The sequence below is a fragment of the Somniosus microcephalus genome, chromosome 9, assembly GCF_052327205.1.
Source record: "Somniosus microcephalus isolate GS21.2 chromosome 9, FLI_Smic_1.0, whole genome shotgun sequence".
NCBI lineage: Eukaryota > Metazoa > Chordata > Chondrichthyes > Squaliformes > Somniosidae > Somniosus > Somniosus microcephalus.
In genome coordinates, this window is record NC_140995.1 from 118,810,157 (window position 1) to 118,832,412 (window position 22,256).

The 22,256-nt window shown below is 45.2% G+C and overlaps 1 protein-coding gene across 1 annotated transcript in view; it reads right to left on the bottom strand.

The window, feature by feature from the left end:
- LOC147112631 (intersectin-2-like) overlaps positions 1 to 22,256 on the bottom strand; it is a 237,843-nt gene that overhangs the window by 96,784 nt on the left and 118,803 nt on the right. The window contains exons 5-11 of the mRNA XM_085998202.1: positions 22,143 to 22,244; positions 18,358 to 18,494; positions 17,073 to 17,136; positions 14,930 to 15,067; positions 4,171 to 4,262; positions 1,388 to 1,650; positions 281 to 430 (exon numbers count right to left, since the gene is read on the bottom strand). Of these exons, the coding sequence (XP_085854328.1) occupies positions 281 to 430; positions 1,388 to 1,650; positions 4,171 to 4,262; positions 14,930 to 15,067; positions 17,073 to 17,136; positions 18,358 to 18,494; positions 22,143 to 22,244 (946 nt within the window). The remainder of the gene's footprint in view (positions 1 to 280; positions 431 to 1,387; positions 1,651 to 4,170; positions 4,263 to 14,929; positions 15,068 to 17,072; positions 17,137 to 18,357; positions 18,495 to 22,142; positions 22,245 to 22,256) is intronic.

Consider the following 22,256-nt stretch of genomic DNA (forward strand, 5'->3'; position numbering starts at 1 on the left):
TTTTGAATACCTCTTAATGTCTCTTCTCTTTTGTTCTCTCCCAGCCCGGCCTCTTAATCTATTTCATTCCCTGTGCCTCTTTAGTCTTGATAAAGGGTTTTGACCCAAAACGTTGACTCTAATTTCTCTCCACGGATGTTGCCTGGCCTGCTGAGTTTTTCCAGCATTTTCTGTTGTTATTTCGGATTTCCAGCATCTGCAGTATTTTGCTATCGTACATGAAACAAGTGTTACTTTGAAATGTGAATCATACACGGTCAACTCCTGCACATCTACTTACCAATGCCTCCAGTTCAAGTTGCAGGCTTTTCTTTTTAGCCTTTAACTGGACAATTTCGTCTTGTTCCCGGTTTCGTTGGTTCAGGAGTTCTTGTCGTCGAATCCGCTCCCACTCAAGCTGTCGTTGACGTTCAAGTTCCTGCTTAGCTGCCTAAGGGTACACAACAAACGTAGATATAACAAGAGAACACTGGTTTCCTAAAAGAAAATAAATTTACAATTCTAAATTACTCACATACACCCCCCAAACAAAAAAAAAGTTTTTAAAATCATTAAAAAAATGAAGTTTAAATACATACCAAATTATTTTACTATTGGCATTATCTGAGATAACAATGTAAAAGTCCCACTATTATATATGCTAGTCTGATACAAATCAAAACTGCTTCCATTATATTAATTGTTTTTAAATGCAGAGTCCAAATGTTCATGCTTTCACACCAGCTCTGTAAGATACAACTGTCCTAATTTATACAAGTTACCAGAACTCTATGAAGTAAATCTACCCCCACTTTTGCCATCTAATACTTAGCATTGAACTGTCTCAAGCAACCCCACGCAAGTACCATTTATATATTTGTAACTTGTATAAAGGAAGCAGTTTTAATTTTTGTAAGCAGTGGTTTATTCCCGTAAACCTTCTTGTGAGTGGGGCATACAGTTGATGGTACTAGTGAGTTATTAAACCACAGGTCATTTGGTGAATTTACTTTCTTGGGTTGCACATCGAAAACCTATTGGGTCAGAAAGAGAATCAAACTTTTTGGCATGCTTTAGAACTTATTTCCCCTCCATGACATACACAAATCCTCAGATGACCTCTGCCAATATTGTTTAAGCCAGGTGTGAGGAGGCACAATATAGCAGTTTGGGGCGACTGTACATAAATCCATCCTCCACCCTTCCCTAAAATGGCATGGCCACGACTGCGAACCGTACATTCATAAAATCATAATATGACTTCAGAGCACAGCATATTGAAGCTGGGAATAAGTTTATCAGATTCTTCCAAATTAATGTAAATTTCAGATTCCTTTTCCCCGACCCCACCACCCATAGAATCTGGAAAATGCACTGTATTTCCAGGTTTAAAATCTTTATTACAAACCTCTCGTTTTTCTATTTCTTTCCTCCTTTGCTCTTCCCTTTGTCGTTCCATCTCGCGTTGCTTCTCCAACCGTTTCTCCAGATCAAGTTGCTTTTTCCGTTCCTGCTCTTGCAGCTCTCGCTCCCTTCTCTCCTGCTCCTCCTTCGCCCGCTGTGCTCTACGATTCGCCTCTCGTTGTTGCTGCTCCTGAAGGCTCTGACGCCTCCGCTCCAGCTCTGCGTTCCCCTTTTCATAGTTTGCTTTTCTTTTATCCTCAAAAGTGACTGTAAATATCAATTGCTATCAGTTCTAAAAATCAAGGACCAGTACAACCTGAAGCATCAGCAGTGAGTACTTAATAGAGCAATAAATTCAAGCCCTTTCATTCGGACTTTTGCCAGATATTTCACTGTTGACTACTTGCTATGTTTATCAGCTTCCTTTATACACATTAACAATAATGTGCATTTATAGAACGCTTTTAACGTAGTAAAAACATCTCAAGATGCTTCACTTGGGCGATTATCAGACAAAATCTGACACCGAGCCACATAAGTAGATATTAGGACAGATGACTAAAAGCTTGGACAAAGAGGTAGGTTTTAAAGGAGTGTCTTAAAGGAAGAGAGAGAGGTAGAAAGGCGGAGAGGTTTAGGGAGGGAATGATTCTCTGTGTATTGGCTGTTGATGCTCTGGAATCAAATCTGTTTACATCAGAGGCAAATTTCAGAGCATCGCAGGTAGTACAAAAACTACTATGCAGGTCCGCAGCAGTGTGGAATGTAAAACTACATTGGGTGTAAGGAAGGATTGCGCATTCAGCCTGCCTGCAGCCAGAAAACGTGGGGGCCTGTAGTACCTCACTCTGCTGGAGGCCACTACTTACATTGACCAACAGTGGCAATATACCACCAACAGTCTCACTTATATTATGGGGCTGCAGTCAACAGTAGCAAAATATAAATACTGCATTTTTAATTGTACCTCACAATGTACTTATTTTAGTTAAATGAATTCAAAAGATAGCCATCTATTTGGTAGGGTCATCTTCATTCTTGGAATCGAGGTATTCTCTACAAACGAGGAACAGATGTTTGGTGCATAAAACATGTCCCAACGTGATTTGTACCCACTGCTTTTAAAGGCAGACACTGCGACTGTGAACATTTTGTTAAAACCTAGATTGCATCAACTAGCTGAGAGTCTCCTAACACCAGAAGATTTAGCACTCAGGTCTGTGGGATGAGTGGGTGAACTTGTGGTGAGTGGAAAATGCTTCTATTAGAAAAATGAAGAAAACCCTACTAAAGAATTTAATCATTCTTCTTTTCAAATATTACACACACAGTACAACTTAGTAAAGAGGGAGACCTCTGAAATGGAGTTTTAACACCAGCCAACAGGGAGAGCTCTCCTAATTGCATTATCTTCTGCAGTCACCAAATGTAATGAGCAATGTTTAGTGAACAGGTATAATTTAATCCAAATGGCAGTTCCACAAATGTTATTGGTTAGGGCCCACTTGAGTGATGCCCAGGGAAATGACCCTTAACTTGTCCTCTGCAGCCTCTGCCGACAATCTAGCAACATGCTCAAGCATCCCCCTCGGCTATATAGTGTTTAATTACTGGTTATCTTTGGCTGTGAAGACTTGCATGAGTGTTCTATACATTTAGCATAAAACACCAAGGTTTTGCAGAAATCAATCCTCCAATTCTGACTGAGGACCAGCAGACAAATCGATGGGACAATTACCTCTTGTTCCAAATGAAACTGGGAAGCATTCTTAGGTGGAAATTCCAGCTGAATCCTAATGAGCACTATCAAATAAGGCAGTTTAATAATAAAAGCCTGCAATTCACTGACTGCAGGCCAAATAAAGCAATTTTCCATGAAAGAAACTGCAAATCATGGCTGACAATTTGCTAAGACTGCAGGAAAGATGGATGCCTGCCACCCAAACTGCGAATTTCCTGGTAATTGTTGTATTGCACAGGGACAGAATCATTTGAGCAATGAAATTACAATAAACAAGTGTCTCATTGACTTCTGCATATTTAATACATCAAGAAGAAGCAGGGACTATTAGAAAGCCCTGATTCACCTGCTCTAGTAAATTTTTGGACACATTCACTGCTCGCAGAATGGAGACTGTGCTGACTCTGCCATACAAAGGCAACATTGGTACTATTTTTATCCCAACCAATTGTGACATTTATTGGCTATAAATCAATACAATCAATTAATAGGCTGTATTGAAGGGAGAATTCAAGCAAAGGCACATCAAGTGAGCTGCAGTGGCATTTAACTATTGGTCAATCAGCTGCTTTCCAAACTGGAAACTGAACTACATTTTGTCCATTGTAAAGCAACTGAATGCAGAGAGGGTGGGCGTGACTTCTGAAACCTGAACAGGATATCGTTGCAAGGGGATTTTAAATAGAAGGCATTCAAATCTAACTTACTGTATTGTACGCTAATACGGTACTTTACTTAACCAATAGCATTACTCGAATGTAAGCTATGTTTTTGATATTATACATGTACGGTGTTATGTGCACGTTAGTAGCATTACTTATTACTCGTTAGCAATTGAGGTTCACCGTCGCAATGTTTATGGTCTGCAGCAAACAAACAATACTACATTCTGTAGCAGTTTCTTAAAGTTTGATGAATGTGTTAGAAATTCATTATTAAACTTTTGGACAAGATGAGAAAAGCAATAATAATCCATTTTACATTCAATACTATCCAGCATATTCATGCAAGAGAGACATAAGACACATGCAGGCTAGTCAATTTACCAGGTGACTTTTTCTGGGCCTCCTGGCTTTCCTCTACTACTTCCTGATATAGAGGTGGGGTTCCATTTATTCCAGCACCCCATTTGCTTGATCTAAAGGAAAAAAACAGAAGAACTATAATCTTCCCCAAATCTTTTATTTTTATGGCTGCAAGCACTTTTTGCATGGTTTCAAAGGGCTGTCACAACTATCAACAATGTCACGAATTTCACTGTGACACACGGAAGCAAAATATGAAATTCCTTCTATAAAAATTGCAGTTCAATGCAGTAAGTACAAAGGAAACTGGGCACCCGCTATTATAAGAGGCATTACTGGGTTTACTTTAAATGGCTCATCACCCATTTTTGGCTTCATAATGTTTTAAAAACAGAAACTGTTCAAAATGTATAGCAAGTTAATCAGCATCTAAAAGAGGAAAAGACAGGCTAATGCTTGGGTCTGTTCCTTTATCAGAACTCTGTTCTAAGGTTTTGTTTTGTTTATCCCTCCTGAAGTTAATTAAAAATTGATTATTTAAAATGGTTAAATCAGCATAACAACAACAATTTCTATTTATATAGTGCCTTAATGTAGTAAAACGTCCCAGGCGTTTCACAAGAGTGTTGTGAGACAAAGAAATTTGACACCAAGCCGCAGGAGGAGAAATTAGGGCAGATGACCAAAAGCTTGGTCAAAGAGGTAGGTTTTAAGGAGCTTCTTAAAGGAGGAAAGAGAAGTAGAGAGGCATAGAGATTTAGGGAGGGAATTCCAGGCCACCAATGGTTGAGCAATTAAAATCAGGGATGCTGAAGAGGGCAGAATTAGAGGAGTGTAGATATCTCGGTTGGGGGGGGGGGGGGGGGTGTTTGTGGGGCTGAAGCAGATTACAAAGATAGGGAGGGGTGAGGTCATGGAGGGATTTGAAAACAAGGATGAGAATTTTAAAATCGAGGCATTGTAGGTCAGTGAGCACAGGGGTGATGGGTGATGGGACTTGATGCAAGTTAGGACACGGGCAGCCGAGTTTTGGAAGATCTCAAGTTTACGTAGGGTAGAACGTGGGCGACCAGCCAGGAGTGCGTTGGAATAGCCAAGTCTAGAGGCAACAAAGGCATTGATGACAGTTTCAGCAGATGAGCTGAGGCAGAGGCGGAGACAGGCGATGTTACGGAGGTGGAAATAGGCGGTCTTAGTTATGACGCGGATATGTGGTCGGAAGCTTATTTCAGAATCAAATGTGACACCGAGGTTGCAAACAGTTTGGTTCAGCCCCAGACTGATGCTAGAGAGAGGGATGGAGTCGGTGGCAAGGGAAGGGGGTTTGTTTCAACAATCCAAGTTCAACAATCCAAACAGCCTGTCAGCTGCTGTGGGGTCTGGGACAGGGCAGAAGCAATATAGTGAGCTGTTTTCTCTTCGAAATATAGAATACAGTACTAGTTGTGATTATTGTAGGAATATAGTCGAAAATGTTTCAGTTCACAAATTAACATGATGTATCTGGCATTAGATTCCCAATCAAATGAATTGGGCCCTGTAAAGTTATATTGAAGCCCATATGTTACTTTTAGTTTTATATTTAAATTATCTATAACCTTCCAAGATATATTATTTTTGTCTTAAAGGTAGAACTATGTTAGGCTCTAAAATGCTGGAAAATGAATTAAGTAAAGCAGCAAAAAAATAAAAGTTTCAAGGAGGAAGAGGAGGTAAATGCTTTCAAACATCACTAGAAAATAAATTTCATGCTTTCAGCACTCGCATCTCCCTTCAGTAACATCTAAATCCACCTCATTTGCAAACTATGTTTTGCACACTTTAGTTTTTTCCCAGCACAATAAAAATTACTGAACATTGTTGCAGCTTAAATCATGCCAAGTCCATGTCCTACAACAACAACAACAACATGTATTTATATAGCGCCTTTAACATAGTAAAACATCCCAAGGCGCTTCACAGGAGCATTAGAAGACAAAAAATTTGACACCGAGCCACATAAGGAGAAAATAAGGGCAGGTGACCAAAAGCTTGGTCAAAAAGGTAGGTTTTAAGGAGCATCTTAAAGGAGGAAAGAGAGGTAGCGAGGCGGAGAGGTTTAGGCAGGGCATTCCAGAGTTTAGGGCCTAGGCAACAGAAGGCACGACCATCAAAGGTTGAGCGATTATAATCAGGGATCCTCAAGAGGGCACTGTACTTTTCATAACAAAAGACTACTTTTTCAGCGGTCAGCTTTTGCGAGGTTTCTAGATTGGCTTGTACGAGAATGGACCCTTGGATGAAATACAGAGGCTGTTCACATCCATAAGAACATAAGAACTAAGTGCAGGAGTAGGCCATTTGGCCCTTTGAGCCTGCTCTGCCATTCAACAAGATCATGGCTGATCTTCTACCTCATCTCCACTTTCCTGCACTATTTTACCCTTGATTCCCTTAATATTCAAAAGTCCATCGCTCTCTGTCTTGAATATACTCAACAACTGAACCTCCACACAGCCCTCTGGGGTACGAGATGGTTTTTTAGACCAGTACGTTGAACAGGTTATCCTAGATTGGGTATTGTGCAATGAGAAGGGGTTAATTAATAATCTTGTTGTGCGGGGTCCTTTAGGGAAGAGTGACCATAACATGATAGAATTCTTCATTAAGATGGAAAGTGAAGAAGTCCAATTCGAAACTAGAGTCCTAAATCTAAACAAAGGAAACTACGATGGTATGAGGAGTGAGTTAGCTATGATAGATTGGGGAGCTTCATTAAAAGGCAGGACGGTGGATAGGCAATGGCTAACATTTAAAGGAACTGATGCATGAATTGCAAGTTATACATTCGTTTCTGGCGCAAAAACACAAAAGGAAAAGCGGCCAAATCATGGCTAATAAAAAGGAATTAAGGATAGTATTAGATCCAAAGAGGAGTCATATAAAAGTTGCCAGAAAAAAGTAGCAAGCCTGAGGATTGGGAGCAGTTTAGAGTTCAGTAAAAAAGGACCAAGAGGTTGATTAAGAGGAGAAAAATAGAGTATGAGAGTAAACTTGCAAGGAACATAAAAGTGGACTGTAAAAGCTTCGACAAGTATGTAAAAAGAAAAAGATTAGTGAAGACAAATGTAGGTCCCTTACAGTCAGAAACGGGAGAATTTATAATGGGGAACAAGGAAATGGCAGAGCAATTAAACAAATACTTTGGTTCTGTCTTCACGGAAGAGGACACAAATAACTTCCCAGAAATACAAGGGAACCAAGGGTCTAGTGAGAAGGAAGAATTAAAGGAAATTAGTATTAGTAAAAAAAGTGCTGGAGAAATTAATGGGACTGAAAGCTGATAAATCCCCAGGGCCTGATAATTTGCATCCCAGAGTACTAAAAGAGGTAGCCATGGGAATAGTGGATGCATTGGTTGTCATCGTCCAAAATGCTATAGATTATGGAACATTTCCAGCAGATTGGAGGGTGGCAAATGTCACCCCACTATTTAAAAAAGGAGGGAAAACCAGGAACTACAGACCGGTTAGCCTAACATCAGTAGTAGGGAAAATGCTAGAGTCTATTATAAAGGATGTGATAACAGGACACTTAGAAAATATCAACGGGATTAGACAAAGTCAACATGGATTCATGAAAGGGAAATCGTGTTTGACAAACCTACTGGAGTTTTTTGAGGATATCACTGGTGGACTAGATAAGGGAGAACCAGTGGATGTGGTGTATTTGGATTTTCAGAAGGCCTTTGATAAAGTCCCACATAAGAGGTTAGTGTGCAAAATTAAAGCACATGGGATTGCAGGTACTGTAATATACTGGCATGGATTGAAAATTGGTTAACAGACAGGAAACAGTAGGAATAAATGGGTCTTTTTCGGGGTGGCAGGCAGTGACTAGTGGGGTACCGCAGGGATCAGTGCTTGGGCCCCAGCTATTCACAATATATATCAATGATTTGGATGAGGAAACCAAATGTAATATTTCCAAGTTTGCTGACGGCACAAAACTAGGTGGGATTGTGAGTTGTGCGGAGGATGAAAAGAGGCTTCAAGGCGATTTAGACAAGTTGAGTGAGTGGGCAAATACATGGCAGATGCAGTATAACGTGGATAAATGTGAAGTTATCCACTTCGGTAGGAAAAACAAAGGTAGCGTATTATTTAAATGGTGCTAGATTGGGAAATGTTGATGTACAAAGGGACCTGGGTGCTCTTGTTCACCAGTCACTGAAAGCAAACTTGCAGGTGCAGCAAGCAGTTAGGAAGGCAAATGGTATGATGGCCTTCATTGCAAGAGGATTTGAGTACAGCAGCAAGGATGTCTTACTACAGTTATACAGGACCTTGGTGAGACCACACCTGGAGTACTGTGTGCAGTTTTGGTCTCCTTACCTAAGAAAGGATATACCTGCCATAGAGGGAGTGCAGTGAAGGTTCACCAGACTGATTCCTGGGATGGCAGGACTGTCGTATGAGGAGAGATTGGGTCGACTAGGCTTTTATTCACTAGAGTTTAGAAGAATGAGAGGGGATCTCATTGAAACGTATAAAATTCTGACAGGGCTAGGCAGACTGGATGCAGGGAGGATGTTTCCCCTGGCTGGAGGGTCTAGAACAAGGGGTCACAGTCTCAGGATACGGAGTAAGACATTTAGGGCTAGGCAGACTGGATGCAGGGAGGATGTTTCCCCTGGCTGGAGGGTCTAGAACAAGGGGTCACAGTCTCAGGATACGGAGTAAGACATTTAGGACTGAGCTGAGGAGAAATTTCTTCAGTCAGAGGGTGGTGAACCTGTGGAATTCTCTACCACAGAAGGCTGTGGAGGCCAAGTCACTGAATATATTTAAGGAGATAGATAGATTTCTAGACACAAAAGGCATCAAGGGGTATGGGGAGAGAGCAGGAATATGGTATTGAGATAGAGGATCAGCCATGATCATATTGAATGATGGAGCAGGCTCTAAGGGCCGAATGGCCTACTCCTGCTCCTATTTTTCTATGTTTCTATTCACCACTCTCAGTGAAGAAATTTCTCCTCATCTCAGTCCTAAATGGCTGACCCCTTATTCTGAGACTGTGACCCCTAGTTCTAGACTCCCCAGCCAGGGAAAACATCCTCCCTGCATCTACCCTGTCAAGCCCTGTAAGAATATTGTATGTTTCAATGAGATGACCACTCATTCTTCTAAACTCTAGAGAATATAGGCCTAGTCTACTCAATCTCTCCTCATAGGACAATACCCCCATCCCTGGAACCAGTCTGGTAAACCTTCGTTGCACTTCCTCTATGGCAAGTATATTCTTCCTTAGGTAACGAGGCCAAAACTGTACACAATACTCCAAGTGTCGTCTCACCAGGGCCCTAGATAATTGCAGTAAGACGTCTTTACTCTTATACCCAAATCCTCTTGTAATAAAGACCAACAAATCATTTGCTTTCCCAATTGCTTGCTGTTACCTGCATGTTAATTTACAGTGATTTGTGTATAAGGACACCCAAGTCCCTCTGAACACCAACATTTCCCAATCTCTCATCATTTAAAAAATACTCTGCTTTTCTATTTTTCCTACCAAAGTGGATAACTTCACATTTCTCCACATTATATTCCATTTGCCATGTTCTTGCCCACTCACTTAGCTTGTCTATATCCCCTTGAAGCCTCCTTGCTGATATACCTATCAATTCCTCCAATAAAAGGCGAAGAGTTACGAAGGTGACTAAAGGTTTTTATTGACTAAATAACAGCCCACTCTCGTGGGTGATCCGATCCAAGCAGGAGGAATACCAGCCAGTCGCTCACCTTTATACCTGGCCTGGTGGGTGGAGCCAAGGCGGAGTCGGCAGTGGTCATCCCAGGTATAGCAGTGTGGCAAGAGGCGACCTCGTACCGTGATACAATAGTGGTCAGTGATACAGTTATAACGAACAGTGGTGAACAGTGCTAACGATAGTGAACGTGGTTTACCACATTCACCCCTTGTTTAGAATTAAGTCCGGCGGGGTGAAGTGTACTACCAATTCTGGTAGGTCAGTCTGTCCGGAGGCTTCGTAAGCCTCTCCGATCGCCGCAGCGGTGGTGTTGCCTTATCCGGTGCTGGTGCCTTATCCGGTGTTGATGCTGGTGTTTGCGTGGTCGGCGAGGGCTCGTGGGGTTCCGGCATGCCGTCTACCTGGACTGAGGTTGGGGGGGGTGGTGGCGGTGTTTCCGGATCGGCTGAGGGTGCGAGGTCTCGTAGGGAGACAGTGTCCTCCCGCCCGTCTGGGTACGCCACGTAGGCGTACTGGGGGTTGGCGTGCAGGAGGTTCACCCTCTCGACCAGGGGGTCCGTTTTATGGGTCCTCACGTGTTTCCGCAGCCAGACCGGCCCCGGGGCGGTCAGCCAGGTTGGTAGAGTGGTTCCCGTAGTCGACTTCCTGGGGAAAACGAACATTCGTTCATGGGGGGTGGTGTTAGTGGCCGTGCAAAGTAATGACCGGATGGAGTGCAGCGCTGTCGGGAGGACTTCTTGCCAGCGGGAGGTTGGGAGGCCCTTAGACTTTAAGGCTAAGAGGACGGCCTTCCATACCGTCGCGTTCTCTCTTTCCACCTGACCGTTACCTCTGGGGTTGTAGCTGGTGGTCCTGCTTGCTGCAATACCTCTCTCTAGGAGGAATTGCCGGAGTTCCTCGCTCATGAAGGAGGAGCCCCGGTCGCTGTGTATATAGTTCGGGAACCCGAACAAGGCGAAGAGGGCATTCAGGCACTTAATGACCGTGCTACTGGTCATGTCGGGGCAGGGGAAGGCAAAGGGGAAACGGGAGTACTCATCAACGATGTTGAGGAAGTACACATTACGGTCAGAGGACGGGAGGGGCCCCTTAAAGTCGATGCTCAGGCGCTCGAAGGGGCGGGTGGCCTTGATCAGGCTTGCTCGGTCCGGCCTATAGAAGTGCGGTTTGCACTCCGCACAGGTCTGGCAGTTCCTGGTCATGGTCCTGACCTCCTCGATGGAGTAGGTCAGGTTGCGGGCCTTAATGAAATGGTAGAGTCTGGTGACTCCGGGGTGGCAGAGCTGGTCGTGGAGGGTCTGAAGCCTATCGATATGCGCGCTGGCGCATGTCATTCGTGAAAGGGCATCAGGGGATTCGTTCAGCTTGCCTGGCCGGTACAAGATCTCATAATCGTAGGTGGAGAGCTCGATTCTCCATCTCAAAATCTTGTCATTCTTGATTTTGCCCTTCAGCTTGTTATTAAACATGAAAGCCACCGAACGCTGGTCGGTGAGGAGGGTAAATCGTTTGCCTGCCAGGTAGTGCCTCCAGCGCCGTACTGCCTCCACGATCGCCTGGGCCTCTTTCTCGACCGACGAATGTCGGATCTCGGGGCCCTGTAGGGTCCTTGAGAAGAAGGCCACTGGCCTCCCCTCCTGGTTTAGGGTGGCGGCTAAGGCGAAGTCGGAGGCGTCGCTCTCCACCTGAAAGGGGATGGACTCGTCCACTGCGTGCATCGTGGCCTTGGCTATGTCTCCCTTAATGAGGGAGAAGGCCGCGCACGCCTCCTCCGTGAGGGGGAAGGAAGTGGCTTTCAGGAGGGGTCTGGCTTTGTCCGCGTAATTGGGTACCCATTGGGCATAGTAGGCGAAAAGCCCCAGGGTTCTCCTAAGTGCTTTAGGGCAGTGGGGGAGGGGTAGCTCCATGAGGGGGCGCATTCTTTCTGGGTCGGGGCCGATGATTCCGTTCTCCACTACGCAGCCGAGGATGGCAAGGCGCGTGGTGTTAAACACGCATTTCTCCTTATTGTAGGTGAGGTTCAGCCGTTGGGCCGTACGGAGGAATTTCTCCAGATTCGCGTCATGTTCCTGCTGGTCGCGGCCGCAGATAGTGACGTTATCTAGGTAGGGGAATGTAGCCTGCAGTTCGTTCTGGTCAACCATCTGGTCCATCTCCCTTTGGAAGACCGAGACCCCATTAGTGACACCGAAGGGGACCCTAAGGAAGTGGTATAGGCGCCCATTCGCCTCGAAGGCGGTATACTGGCGGTCCTCAGGGTGGATAGGGAGTTGGTGGTAGGCCGACTTCAGGTCGATGGTCGAGAATACTTTATACTGTGCAATCTGATTGACCATGTCAGATATGCGGGGGAGGGGGTATGCGTCCAGCTGGGTATATCTGTTTATGGTCTGGCTGTAGTCGATGACCAGGCGGTTTTTATCGCCGGTCTTTACGACTACGACCTGGGCACGCCAGGGGCTGCTGCTCCCCTCGATAATGCCCTCTTTCAGGAGGCGCCGCACCTCAGAGCTAATGAAGGCTCTGTCCCCGGCGCTATACCGCCTGCTTTTGGTAGCGACGGGTTTGCAGTCAGGGGTAAGGTTAGCAAACAGAGAGGGTGGCGGGACCTTGAGGGTGGAGAGGCTGCAGGTGTTACGCGGTGGGCGGTTTAACGTTTGCTGGTTGTTGACTGTGAGTGGGGGGAGGGGTCCACCGTATGCTAGGGTTACGCTTTGGAGGTGGGATTGGAAGTCCAGCCCTAGTAGGACGGCAGCGCAGAGATGGGGGAGGACGAGGAGTTTAAAGTTTTTATACTCCGTGCCCTTAACCGACAGGGTCACGACACAGTAGCCGCTGATGTCCGTGGCGTGGGACCTCGATGCCATCGAGATTCGGCTGCGCGTTGGTAGGACAGAGAGGGAGTAGTGGCTCACCGTGTCTGGGTGGATGAAGCTCTCCGTGCTTCCGCTGTCGAACAGGCAGGTCGTGGCGTGGCCGTTCACTTTGATGTCCATCATTGACTTGGACAGATGGTGCGGGCGGGCTTGGTCCAGGGTGACGGAAGCTAGTGTGTAGCTGAGCGAGTCGTTGTCATCTGCGGGCGAGGCGGTCGGGCGTGGTGAGTAAAATGGCGTCTCCCACGAGGTAGGGCCCCATGAGGCACTATTGGGGTCGGTTGCCTTAATCAAAGATGGCCGCCCCCATGACTCATGTGTGGGGATGCTGGCCTCAGTTGCCCTAAACAAAGATGGCCGCCCCCATGACTCATGTGTGGGGATGCTGGCCTCAGTTGCCCTAAACGAAGATGGCCGCCCCCATAGTTCGCATGCGGCACTGCTGGCCTCTGAGGATCCGCTCCTGCAGGCCTTGGAGAAGTGGCCTTTCTTCAGGCAGGTTCTACATATGGAGTTCTTGGCTGGGCAGCGCGACCTCGGGTGCTTCTCCTGGCCACAAAAAAAACAGCCGGCGGCCCGATCGCGGATGCCCGATGTCGGGGCCGGTGCCGGGGGTGGCGGGGCCGGTCGGGTCCGGGATGCCGACGCAGAGGTAGGTCCCGGGGGCGGCGCTGGGAAGGGTGCTGTGGTAGGGGTCGGGCCCGAGTCCCAGGGTCGCGAGCAGTACCTGGTGAATGCTTCCTGATCTTGGTGGGCCACTTCCAGGGAGATAGCGAGGGCTTCAGCTTTTTCCATGCTGAGGTCTTTAGCTTCCAGCAGTCTTTGCCGTGAGTACTCGGACCGTAGGCCTTTCAGGAATGCGTCGCGGATATTATCTTCAGTATTTTCGGCTGCCGACACCGATTTAAAGTCACAGTTCCTGGCGAGTGCATATAGCGCCTGTGAGAATTCGGCTACTGATTCTCCTGGCTGTTGCGGCCGTGATCTTAGGAGGTGCCTAGCGTACATGTAGTTTACCGGGGTCCGGTACTTCTGTTTCAGCAGGTTGATGGCGGTCTCGTAGGTAGTCATGTCCTCGATGAGAGTGTATACTCTCGGGCTCAGTTGTGCCTGCAGGACACTTAGTTTGGATGCCTGAGGGACGCTGGATTCTCTCAGGTATGATTCGAAGCAGACCAGCCAGTGTTTAAAGTCTGCGGCTGAGTTTGCTGCTCGTGGGTTCAGGTCCAGGTACGGCGGTCTGAGGGCTCGCAGCCAAGCTGGCTGGTGTGGCTGTGCTCCTGGGAGCTGCGCTGGTGGCTCCTCCGCCGGTTGTGACTCGTTGTCGGACATCATTAAATTTAGTCAATAAAATTGATATACCTATCAATTCCTCCAATAAAAGGCGAAGAGTTACGAAGGTGACTAAAGGTTTTTATTGACTAAATAACAGCCCACTCTCGTGGGTGATCCGATCCAAGCAGGAGGAATACCAGCCAGTCGCTCACCTTTATACCTGGCCTGGTGGGTGGAGCCAAGGCGGAGTCGGCAGTGGTCATCCCAGGTATAGCAGTGTGGCAAGAGGCGACCTCGTACCGTGATACAATAGTGGTCAGTGATACAGTTATAACGAACAGTGGTGAACAGTGCTAACGATAGTGAACGTGGTTTACCACACTTGCATCCTCCTCACAACTTACATTCCCACCCAACTTTGTATCATCAGCAAACTTGGACATATTATATTTGGTCCCATCATCCAAATCATTGATGTAAGATTGTGAATAGCTGAGGCCCGAGCACTGATCCTTGTGGCTACAGCTTGCCAACTCGAAAATGACCCGTTTATTCCTACTCTCGGTTTTCTGTCCGTTAACCAAACCTCAATCCATGCTAGTATATTACCCCAAATCCCATGAGCCCTAATTTTGTTTAATAAGCTCCTGTGTGACACTTTATCGAATGCCATTTGAAAATCCAGACACACCACATCCACTGGTTCCCCCTTATCTATTCTGCTAGTTACAACCTCAAAAAATTCTAACAGGTTTGTCAAACACATCCACGGAACTGTAGCCTACCTAGCATGGCTTAGCACTTATGGGAATTAGGAGGGTTGAAAATGAAAATGTATGGATCATTTCACCACGCTGGGAAACAGAGAATCACTCACCTAAATGAAGGAGGTGTCAGTTCTGGGGGAAGTGTGAGAGGAAGAGGTTGACCAGATCTGGCCATTTCAATCAAATGCATTGCTAAAATAAACTCTTCTGCTCTGAGCTTTCCATCCTGATCAACATCTGCCAGGTTCCTGTAATTCAACAGTGTGTCAGAGGAAGAGGCTTAATGCATATTGTCATGTCGGCTAACTGAACAACAAAATAGTTTCTCTGAACATATGGACAACAAGCTGATTCTATAGCATAAGACAGAAAAACCCACTCAACTTTTAGTCAAGGATCACAATTTAATTTGTTCAAAGGCTGCTGCTTTCACCAGAATGTTTGTAATGCATAATAGTGGGTAGCACTCAACATGGGGCCATTTAAAATATTTTGTAGTCTCTTTCAAATGCTTTGAATTTCTTTTCCTTCAGTTATTTTGAAAGTGACCAAGGCACCAAATATTGGCTAGGCATCACCACACAAGATGGGAAGGCAAATCAGGACTGCTTAAATACATCTCCGCACCACTGGTGATATAGTGGCACCAACAAAGGCCTGGACACTGGGAAATGTTCTGTCTTTCCCTATTGAACAGGAAGACAAATTTAAAAAGTTTGCTCATTTTGTTTTTTGTTTAACGAAAGCATATTAAACCCAGCCATTATCTAACTCCCCTTATCCAAGTGGTGTTCCCCAACCAAAAGTCCCAGTCGGCACTCTCCACTCTGACTGTAAATTACTGCTTGTTCCCCACTCCTTATGCTCCATCATCTGAGGCAGTTCTTTTAGTCATTCAATTTCCGCATGTATGCTGATAAACTCCCAGATCTACCTCTCCACCATCTCCCTCAAATCCTCCATTGCCTTTGGGTTGTCAGACTACTTATTCAATATCCAGTTTTGGATGAGCTGCAATTTTCTGTAGTTAAACATTGGGAAGACCAAAGCCATCTTATTCAGCCCCCTGGCACAAACTCCGTACCCTTGCCACTGATTTCTTCTCCCTCCCCGGCAAATGTCTCAGGCTGAACCAGTCTATTCGACCCAAAGCTGAGCTTCCAATTCCATTTCCTCTCCATCACAAAGACCGTCTATTCTGCCTCCGTAACATCACAGCCTCTGCCCCAACCAACTCATCCACCAATGAAATCATCAATGCCTATGTTACCTCTAGGCTCAACTATTTCCAGGTTTTCCTGGCCAGCAGCCATTCTCTACCCTTCACTTCAGCTCATCCAAAACTCTGCTGCCCATAGCCTATCCCGCATCAAGTTCCAATCATCCATCACCCTTGTCCTTGCTAACCTACATTGGCTCCTGGTCCCCCAATGCTTCCAATTTAAAATTCTCATCTTTGTATCTAAATCCTTTTAAAACCTCGTATCTCCCTATTTCTGTAAACTCCTTGAGCCCTACAAACCCCAGAACTCTCTTTTCCTCTGACTCTGGCCTCTTCTGCAATCCCCCCTGCCTTCATTCCACCATTGGTGGCACTGCTTTCAGCTCTGGAATTCCCTCCCTAAATCCCACTGCTTCATCACCTCCCTCTCCATAAAACCACCTCTTTCACCAAGCTTTGGGTTACCGCTCCTAATATCTGTTTCTTTGGCTCAGCATCCAATTCTGTCTGATTACATCTCTGTGAAGCACTTTGGGATTTTTTTTTAATGTTAAAAGTGTTATATAAATACAGGCTGCTTTGCTGTAACCTGCTCCTTTCCTTTCTTTCAAAGGCCTCCCAAAAACCCCTCTCTCCAACCATGCTTTCACCCTCCACCCCCACCAGATTCTTTCAATCTCCAGCTCTCACTCTTGTTAAGCACTTTGAGAAATTCTTTTGCATGAGGAGTGCTTTATAAAGGCAAGTTACTATCATTTGTTTTTAACAACAACAACTAGATGCAGTCCCCAGCAGGTTTCCCTCATACTATTTCAATCAGATTGCAATTTAATAATACTGAAATATAACAGGTTTTAAAAATCACTAATAGGAAGTGTCATACTGTGTTAAATCATGCAATATTCAAGAAACGGCACCTTGAATTAAATCTGAAAGCTAGTTAATTGGATGATCACCACTGTGTGTCCACAGGTGGGAGCTTCTGACCAGAAGAACATCTGTAGAGAATGCTTAATTACAGCAGAACTCACCATATGGTAGCTAGTTGGTTGTGTGACAAATTGGATTGTACAAGAGCATTCCTGGCTTGGGGGCCTAAAAACAAACTTGAATCATTAGCAGGCTAGCACATTCTACTTACAGCTATAGACAGGAGCAGTGTACTTTTCTTCAGTTGACCCTCATCATTTGTATTAAATCATTTCAGCTTTTTTGATCAAAACATTTCAATTAGCACTATAGTAACCATTTGCACCAATAAAAATTACATGAGAATTTCAACTATTATTGCCCATTCACATTTAGCAAGATCTGGATTATTTCTAATCACTATTCCTAATGCCGATCAGACAAGGGTGGAGCGAGCAGGCAGCAGCACCCTGAGTTCGGGTGTCAATGTGGCATTTGAGTGCTGCAATTTTTTCTAGCACAGACTTTGTGAAGTGTCTGGGGCTAAGTTTTAATTATACCCCACAACTATTTCTCTGTAAGCACAAACATTAAGACTTTCAACCACCCATGCATTCTAATTCAAATGGAATGGAAATCATCACTATGGCTGAGTACATCCTCCATGGAGACAGTCCTTCAACCGGTATTCCCAACAAAACCAATAACGACCTGAGCCTGCATTGTGGTAGGTGAGGACCATGTACAGCAGGCACCTCAAAGCACTGGAGAGGTACCACCAATGCTACCTCCGCAAGATCCTGCAAATCCATTGGCAGGATAGGCGCACCAACACCAGTGTTCTTGCTCAGGCCAGCATCGAAGCTTTGACCACGCTCGATCAGCTCCGATGGACGGGTCACATGCCCGATACGAGACTCCCAAAACAAGTGCTCTACTCGGAGCTCCGGCACGACAAGAGAGCCCCAGGTAGGCAGAGGAAACACTTCAAGGACACCCTCAAAGCCTCCTTGAAAACGTGTAACATCCCCACCGACACCTGGGAATCCCTGGCCCAAGACCGCACAAAGTGGAGGAGAAGCATCCGGGAAGGCGTCGAACACCTCGAGTCTCTTTGCCGGGAGCAAGCGGAAGCCAAACGCAGGCAGCGCAAGTCAACCCAAGCACCCCACCCACCCGCCCCTTCAACCACCGTCTACCCCACCTGTGACAGAGACTGCAGGCCTCACATTGGACTCATCAGTCACCTGCAAACTCATTTTTAATGTTGAAGCAAGTCATCCTCGGTTCCGCCTAAGAAGAAGAGGTGAGGTCCTACGTGCTGTGGTATGATCAATCAAATCACCAATACTAAGTCTGCACCAAAGAAAAAGCTTCATCAACCACAAGCACGCATACTTCACTGACCTGAGAGGTAACCACTCATGGATTTATCAAGGCTGTTAAAGAATTGTCGATATTTGAGCCTGGCAGCCTGAGGAACTCCCCAGTCACAGGAGCTCATTTTGGGTGAGGCAAGAGAAGTAGTGGACGATGATGAACTGCTGCAGAAAGGAAACAGAAAGATCGGAAGGTAACAATCAGAAATATCAGCCACAAAGTTTCAAAACATTAGTCCCTTTATTACTCGTATGAAGATTAAAACTCACGCAAGAACTAATGCTGAAAGTACAGTCCTAGAATAATGCAGTTCAGTAATATAGTAAAGACTGATAGAAACAGACACATCAAATTTGCTGTCCTTTTAAAGCAAAAGTGGTATGGAGACTCATTGAAACATATGCATTTTTTTCCTCCTCTTCAACGTTCTCACTTAATTTCTTCCCTCTTTGACTTTTCTGAAGAAATGTGACTCACACTGAGGTGGGTTCATCACCCAAGTAGCCACTTTTCAAGTATGAACCTGAACAGCGCTTCAGGCCATCATCTGGTGTTCATTCATGCACAGTCCAACAGGAATCATTGAAAAGTCATCAGGAGTAGGAACCCTGGTTAATTTTCCCCTCTCTAACCCAGAACCGCTGATGTCAATTGTAGCATCACCACTCCAGCCGAGAGTAACTTAGCGTGGAGAGAGATCGACCATAGCTATTGTTAATCTCTATAGATGGTGCTACAGCTCAGATTCAATTTATCCATCAGTGTGCTCCTGGTAGATTTTGTGTTTTATTTTAAATAATAAAAGATAAATTAATTAAAGTTGTGATTACTATGTAAACAGTTTTTTCAGACAGAAATAACGCACTTTTTTTGTTAAAATGTTCTTATTCGCTCATAACTAAATGTTAAATATCGCTTGCTCGCCCCACTGTGGGATGCTGTACCATACTGGAACACCAGTGCATGGTACAGAGTGCTGGAGCACAGCTTCAACTTCCCATCCTACTGGGTTGCCAATTTCAAATGTAGAACGAAAATTCGGTACAGCATAAGCAAACAGCAGCTCTTAAAAGAACAATTCTTTCAGCCCAAAAAACTGCATTTTAAGAAGTTTATTAACATAGATTTAAATAGTACTGTGCTACATTTGCAAAAAGTACATTTATGCATTTGTATGAAATGCTTCTGTTCACTGTTTAAACAAACTTTATCCTATTTAAAATAGTGGACAAAGGAACGTCACACAAATGCGTTAATAAAGTGTTACTTACAAGTGTGATTTTTTTTTGCCTATAATGACTACCGACTAACCTTTTCAAGGACGCATCATTTTGTGGACACAAAAGCAAAAAAAGTTGAAATTATCTAATGAAGATGTTTTGTTTTCAGAGTTTGACATATCCACTATAAAGAATAAGCAACAAATCTACTTTCGGATGTCAGTGAACCCTCATAAAGGCACTCTTTATAAACTAAAACAGTGCTTGACCTGCCTTTGTCAAACGAGGCAACACAAATTTAAATGATGTCAAATTCCTCACTACACTGTGAAAACATCAATGCAATGCAAATGGCCTGTGGCTGTATCACTACGCTCTCCCGATCAGGTCTAAAGATGAAGTGAAATTCCTTACAATAACAAACAGGAGAATACCGGTTTTCCAGAATTAATTAACTGATCATGAAATCTCTCTCTCAGGAATCACATTTTCATTCACAAGCTGTTAATTATCATATGAAATAGGCATTCTTCTGTTTTTATTGAAAGAGGAATTGTCAAGGAAGTTTAAAACAACACCACCTGCTGTGCTCACTATATTGGGTTTTTTCTATTCGTTTCTGGGATGTGGGCGTCACTGGCAAGGCCAGCATTTATTGCCCATACCTAATTACCCTTGAGAAGGCGGTGGTGAGCCGCCTTCTTGAACCGCTGCAGTCTGTGTGGTGAAGGTACTCCCACAGTGCTGTTAGGGAGGGAGTTCCAGGATTTTGACCTAGTGCCGATGAAGGAACGGCAGTATATTTCCAAGTCAGGATAGTGTGCGACTTGGAGGGGAACTTGCAGGTGATGGTGCTTATTCAGCAGAGAATGGGTCGAATGAGAAACTTGCAATGGTTTCACTAACCATTTTCCTCGGCAATTTTCAAAATCGACATGTTTTCTGTCTTGTGACAGATAGGAGAAGGATTTTCTGAAAGTTTGTCAAACAATAACAAAGAATTGCAGCAGGTTTCTCTGGATTACTGGACACAAAATATAAATGCATTTCATTTCTGATGCAAAAGTGCTGCTTCGTTCCTGGGCGATTTAACAGCTTCAGCTAGAACTAGAATGTGTGCTTATATAATGTTGCCTGTTTACACTCAAAACAACATCTGGTTTGATTTGGACAGATGGCTAAATCTACAACATACTTACCTACTCTGTGTAATCCACCCAAATGCAAAGGACAGGGCAATATAATTAAAAAATGACACTCTGAGGTCGAACTCCAAACCATCGTCAACGCCTTCACCAAAGCAAACGAGAGCATGGGCCTTGCACTAAACATCCGTAAGACCAAAGTCCTCTACCAACTTGCCCCCGCCATACAGTACTGCTCCCCGATTATCAAAATCCACAACGAGGCCTTGGACAACTTGGACCACTTTCCATACCTCGGGACCCTACTGTCAACAAGGGCAGATGTCGATGACGAAGTCCAATACCGACTTCAGTGTGCCAGTGCAGCCTTCGGTCGCCTGAGGAAGAGTGTGTTTGAAGACCAGGACCTCAAACCCAGCACCAAGCTCATGGTCTACAGAGCAGTAGTGATACCCGCCCTTCTGTATGCTTCGGAGACATGGACCATGTACAGCAGGCACCTCAAAGCACTGGAGAGGTGCCACCAACGCTGCCTCCGCAAGATCCTGCAAATCCATTGGCAGAATAGGCGCACCAACGTCAGTGTTCTCACTCAGGCCAACATCCCAGCATCAAAGCTTTGACCACGCTCGATCAGCTCCGATGGACGGGCCACATGCCCGATACGAGACTCTCAAAACAAGCACTCTACTCGGAGCTCCGACACGGCAAGAGAGCCCCAGGTGGGCAGAGGAAACGCTTCAAGGACACCCTCAATGCCTCCTTGAAAAAAGTGCAACATCCCCCACTGACACCTGGGAATTCCTGGCCCAAGACTGCACAAAGTGGAGGAGAAGCATCTGGAAGGCACCAAACACCTCGAATCTCTTCGCCGGGAACAAGCGGAAGCCAAACGCAAGGAGCGCACGTCAACCCAAGTACCCCACCCACCCGCTCCTTCAACCACAATCTGCCCCACCTGTGATAGAGACAGTCGGTCCCGCATTGGACTCATCAGTCACCTGAGAATTCATTTTAATGTGGAAGCAAGTCATCCTCGGTTCCGAGGGACTGCCTAAGAAGAAGAAAAGTGCTGCTTTGTTCCTGGGCGATTTAACAGCTTCAGCTAGGGGGGATTAAATACGTGGGGTTACAGGGTTACGGGGATAGGGCTTGGGTGGGATGGCTGTCGGTGTAGGGACCGGGTGCTAGGGTTTGGATGATCAGCCATGATCTCGTTGAATGGCGGAGTAGGCTCGAAGGGGCCGAATGGCCTACTCCTGCTCCAATCTTCTATGTTTCTATGTAGAATGTGTGCTTATATAATGTTGCCTGTTTATTTACACTCAAAACAACATCTGGTTTGATTTGGACAGATGGCTAAATCTACAACATACGTATCTACTCTGTGTAATCCACCCAAATGCAAAGGACAGGGCAATATTATTTTTAAAAATTCTGGTTGTACCTGCTGGAGCCAAGATCAATCAGTGACTGTGCCTTGTGCAGGCCAGTGCCTCCAAATTCCACTGTCGTCTGCCTCAGAGGCCCGGTATGGGGGAGTGCTGAAAAAATGAACACC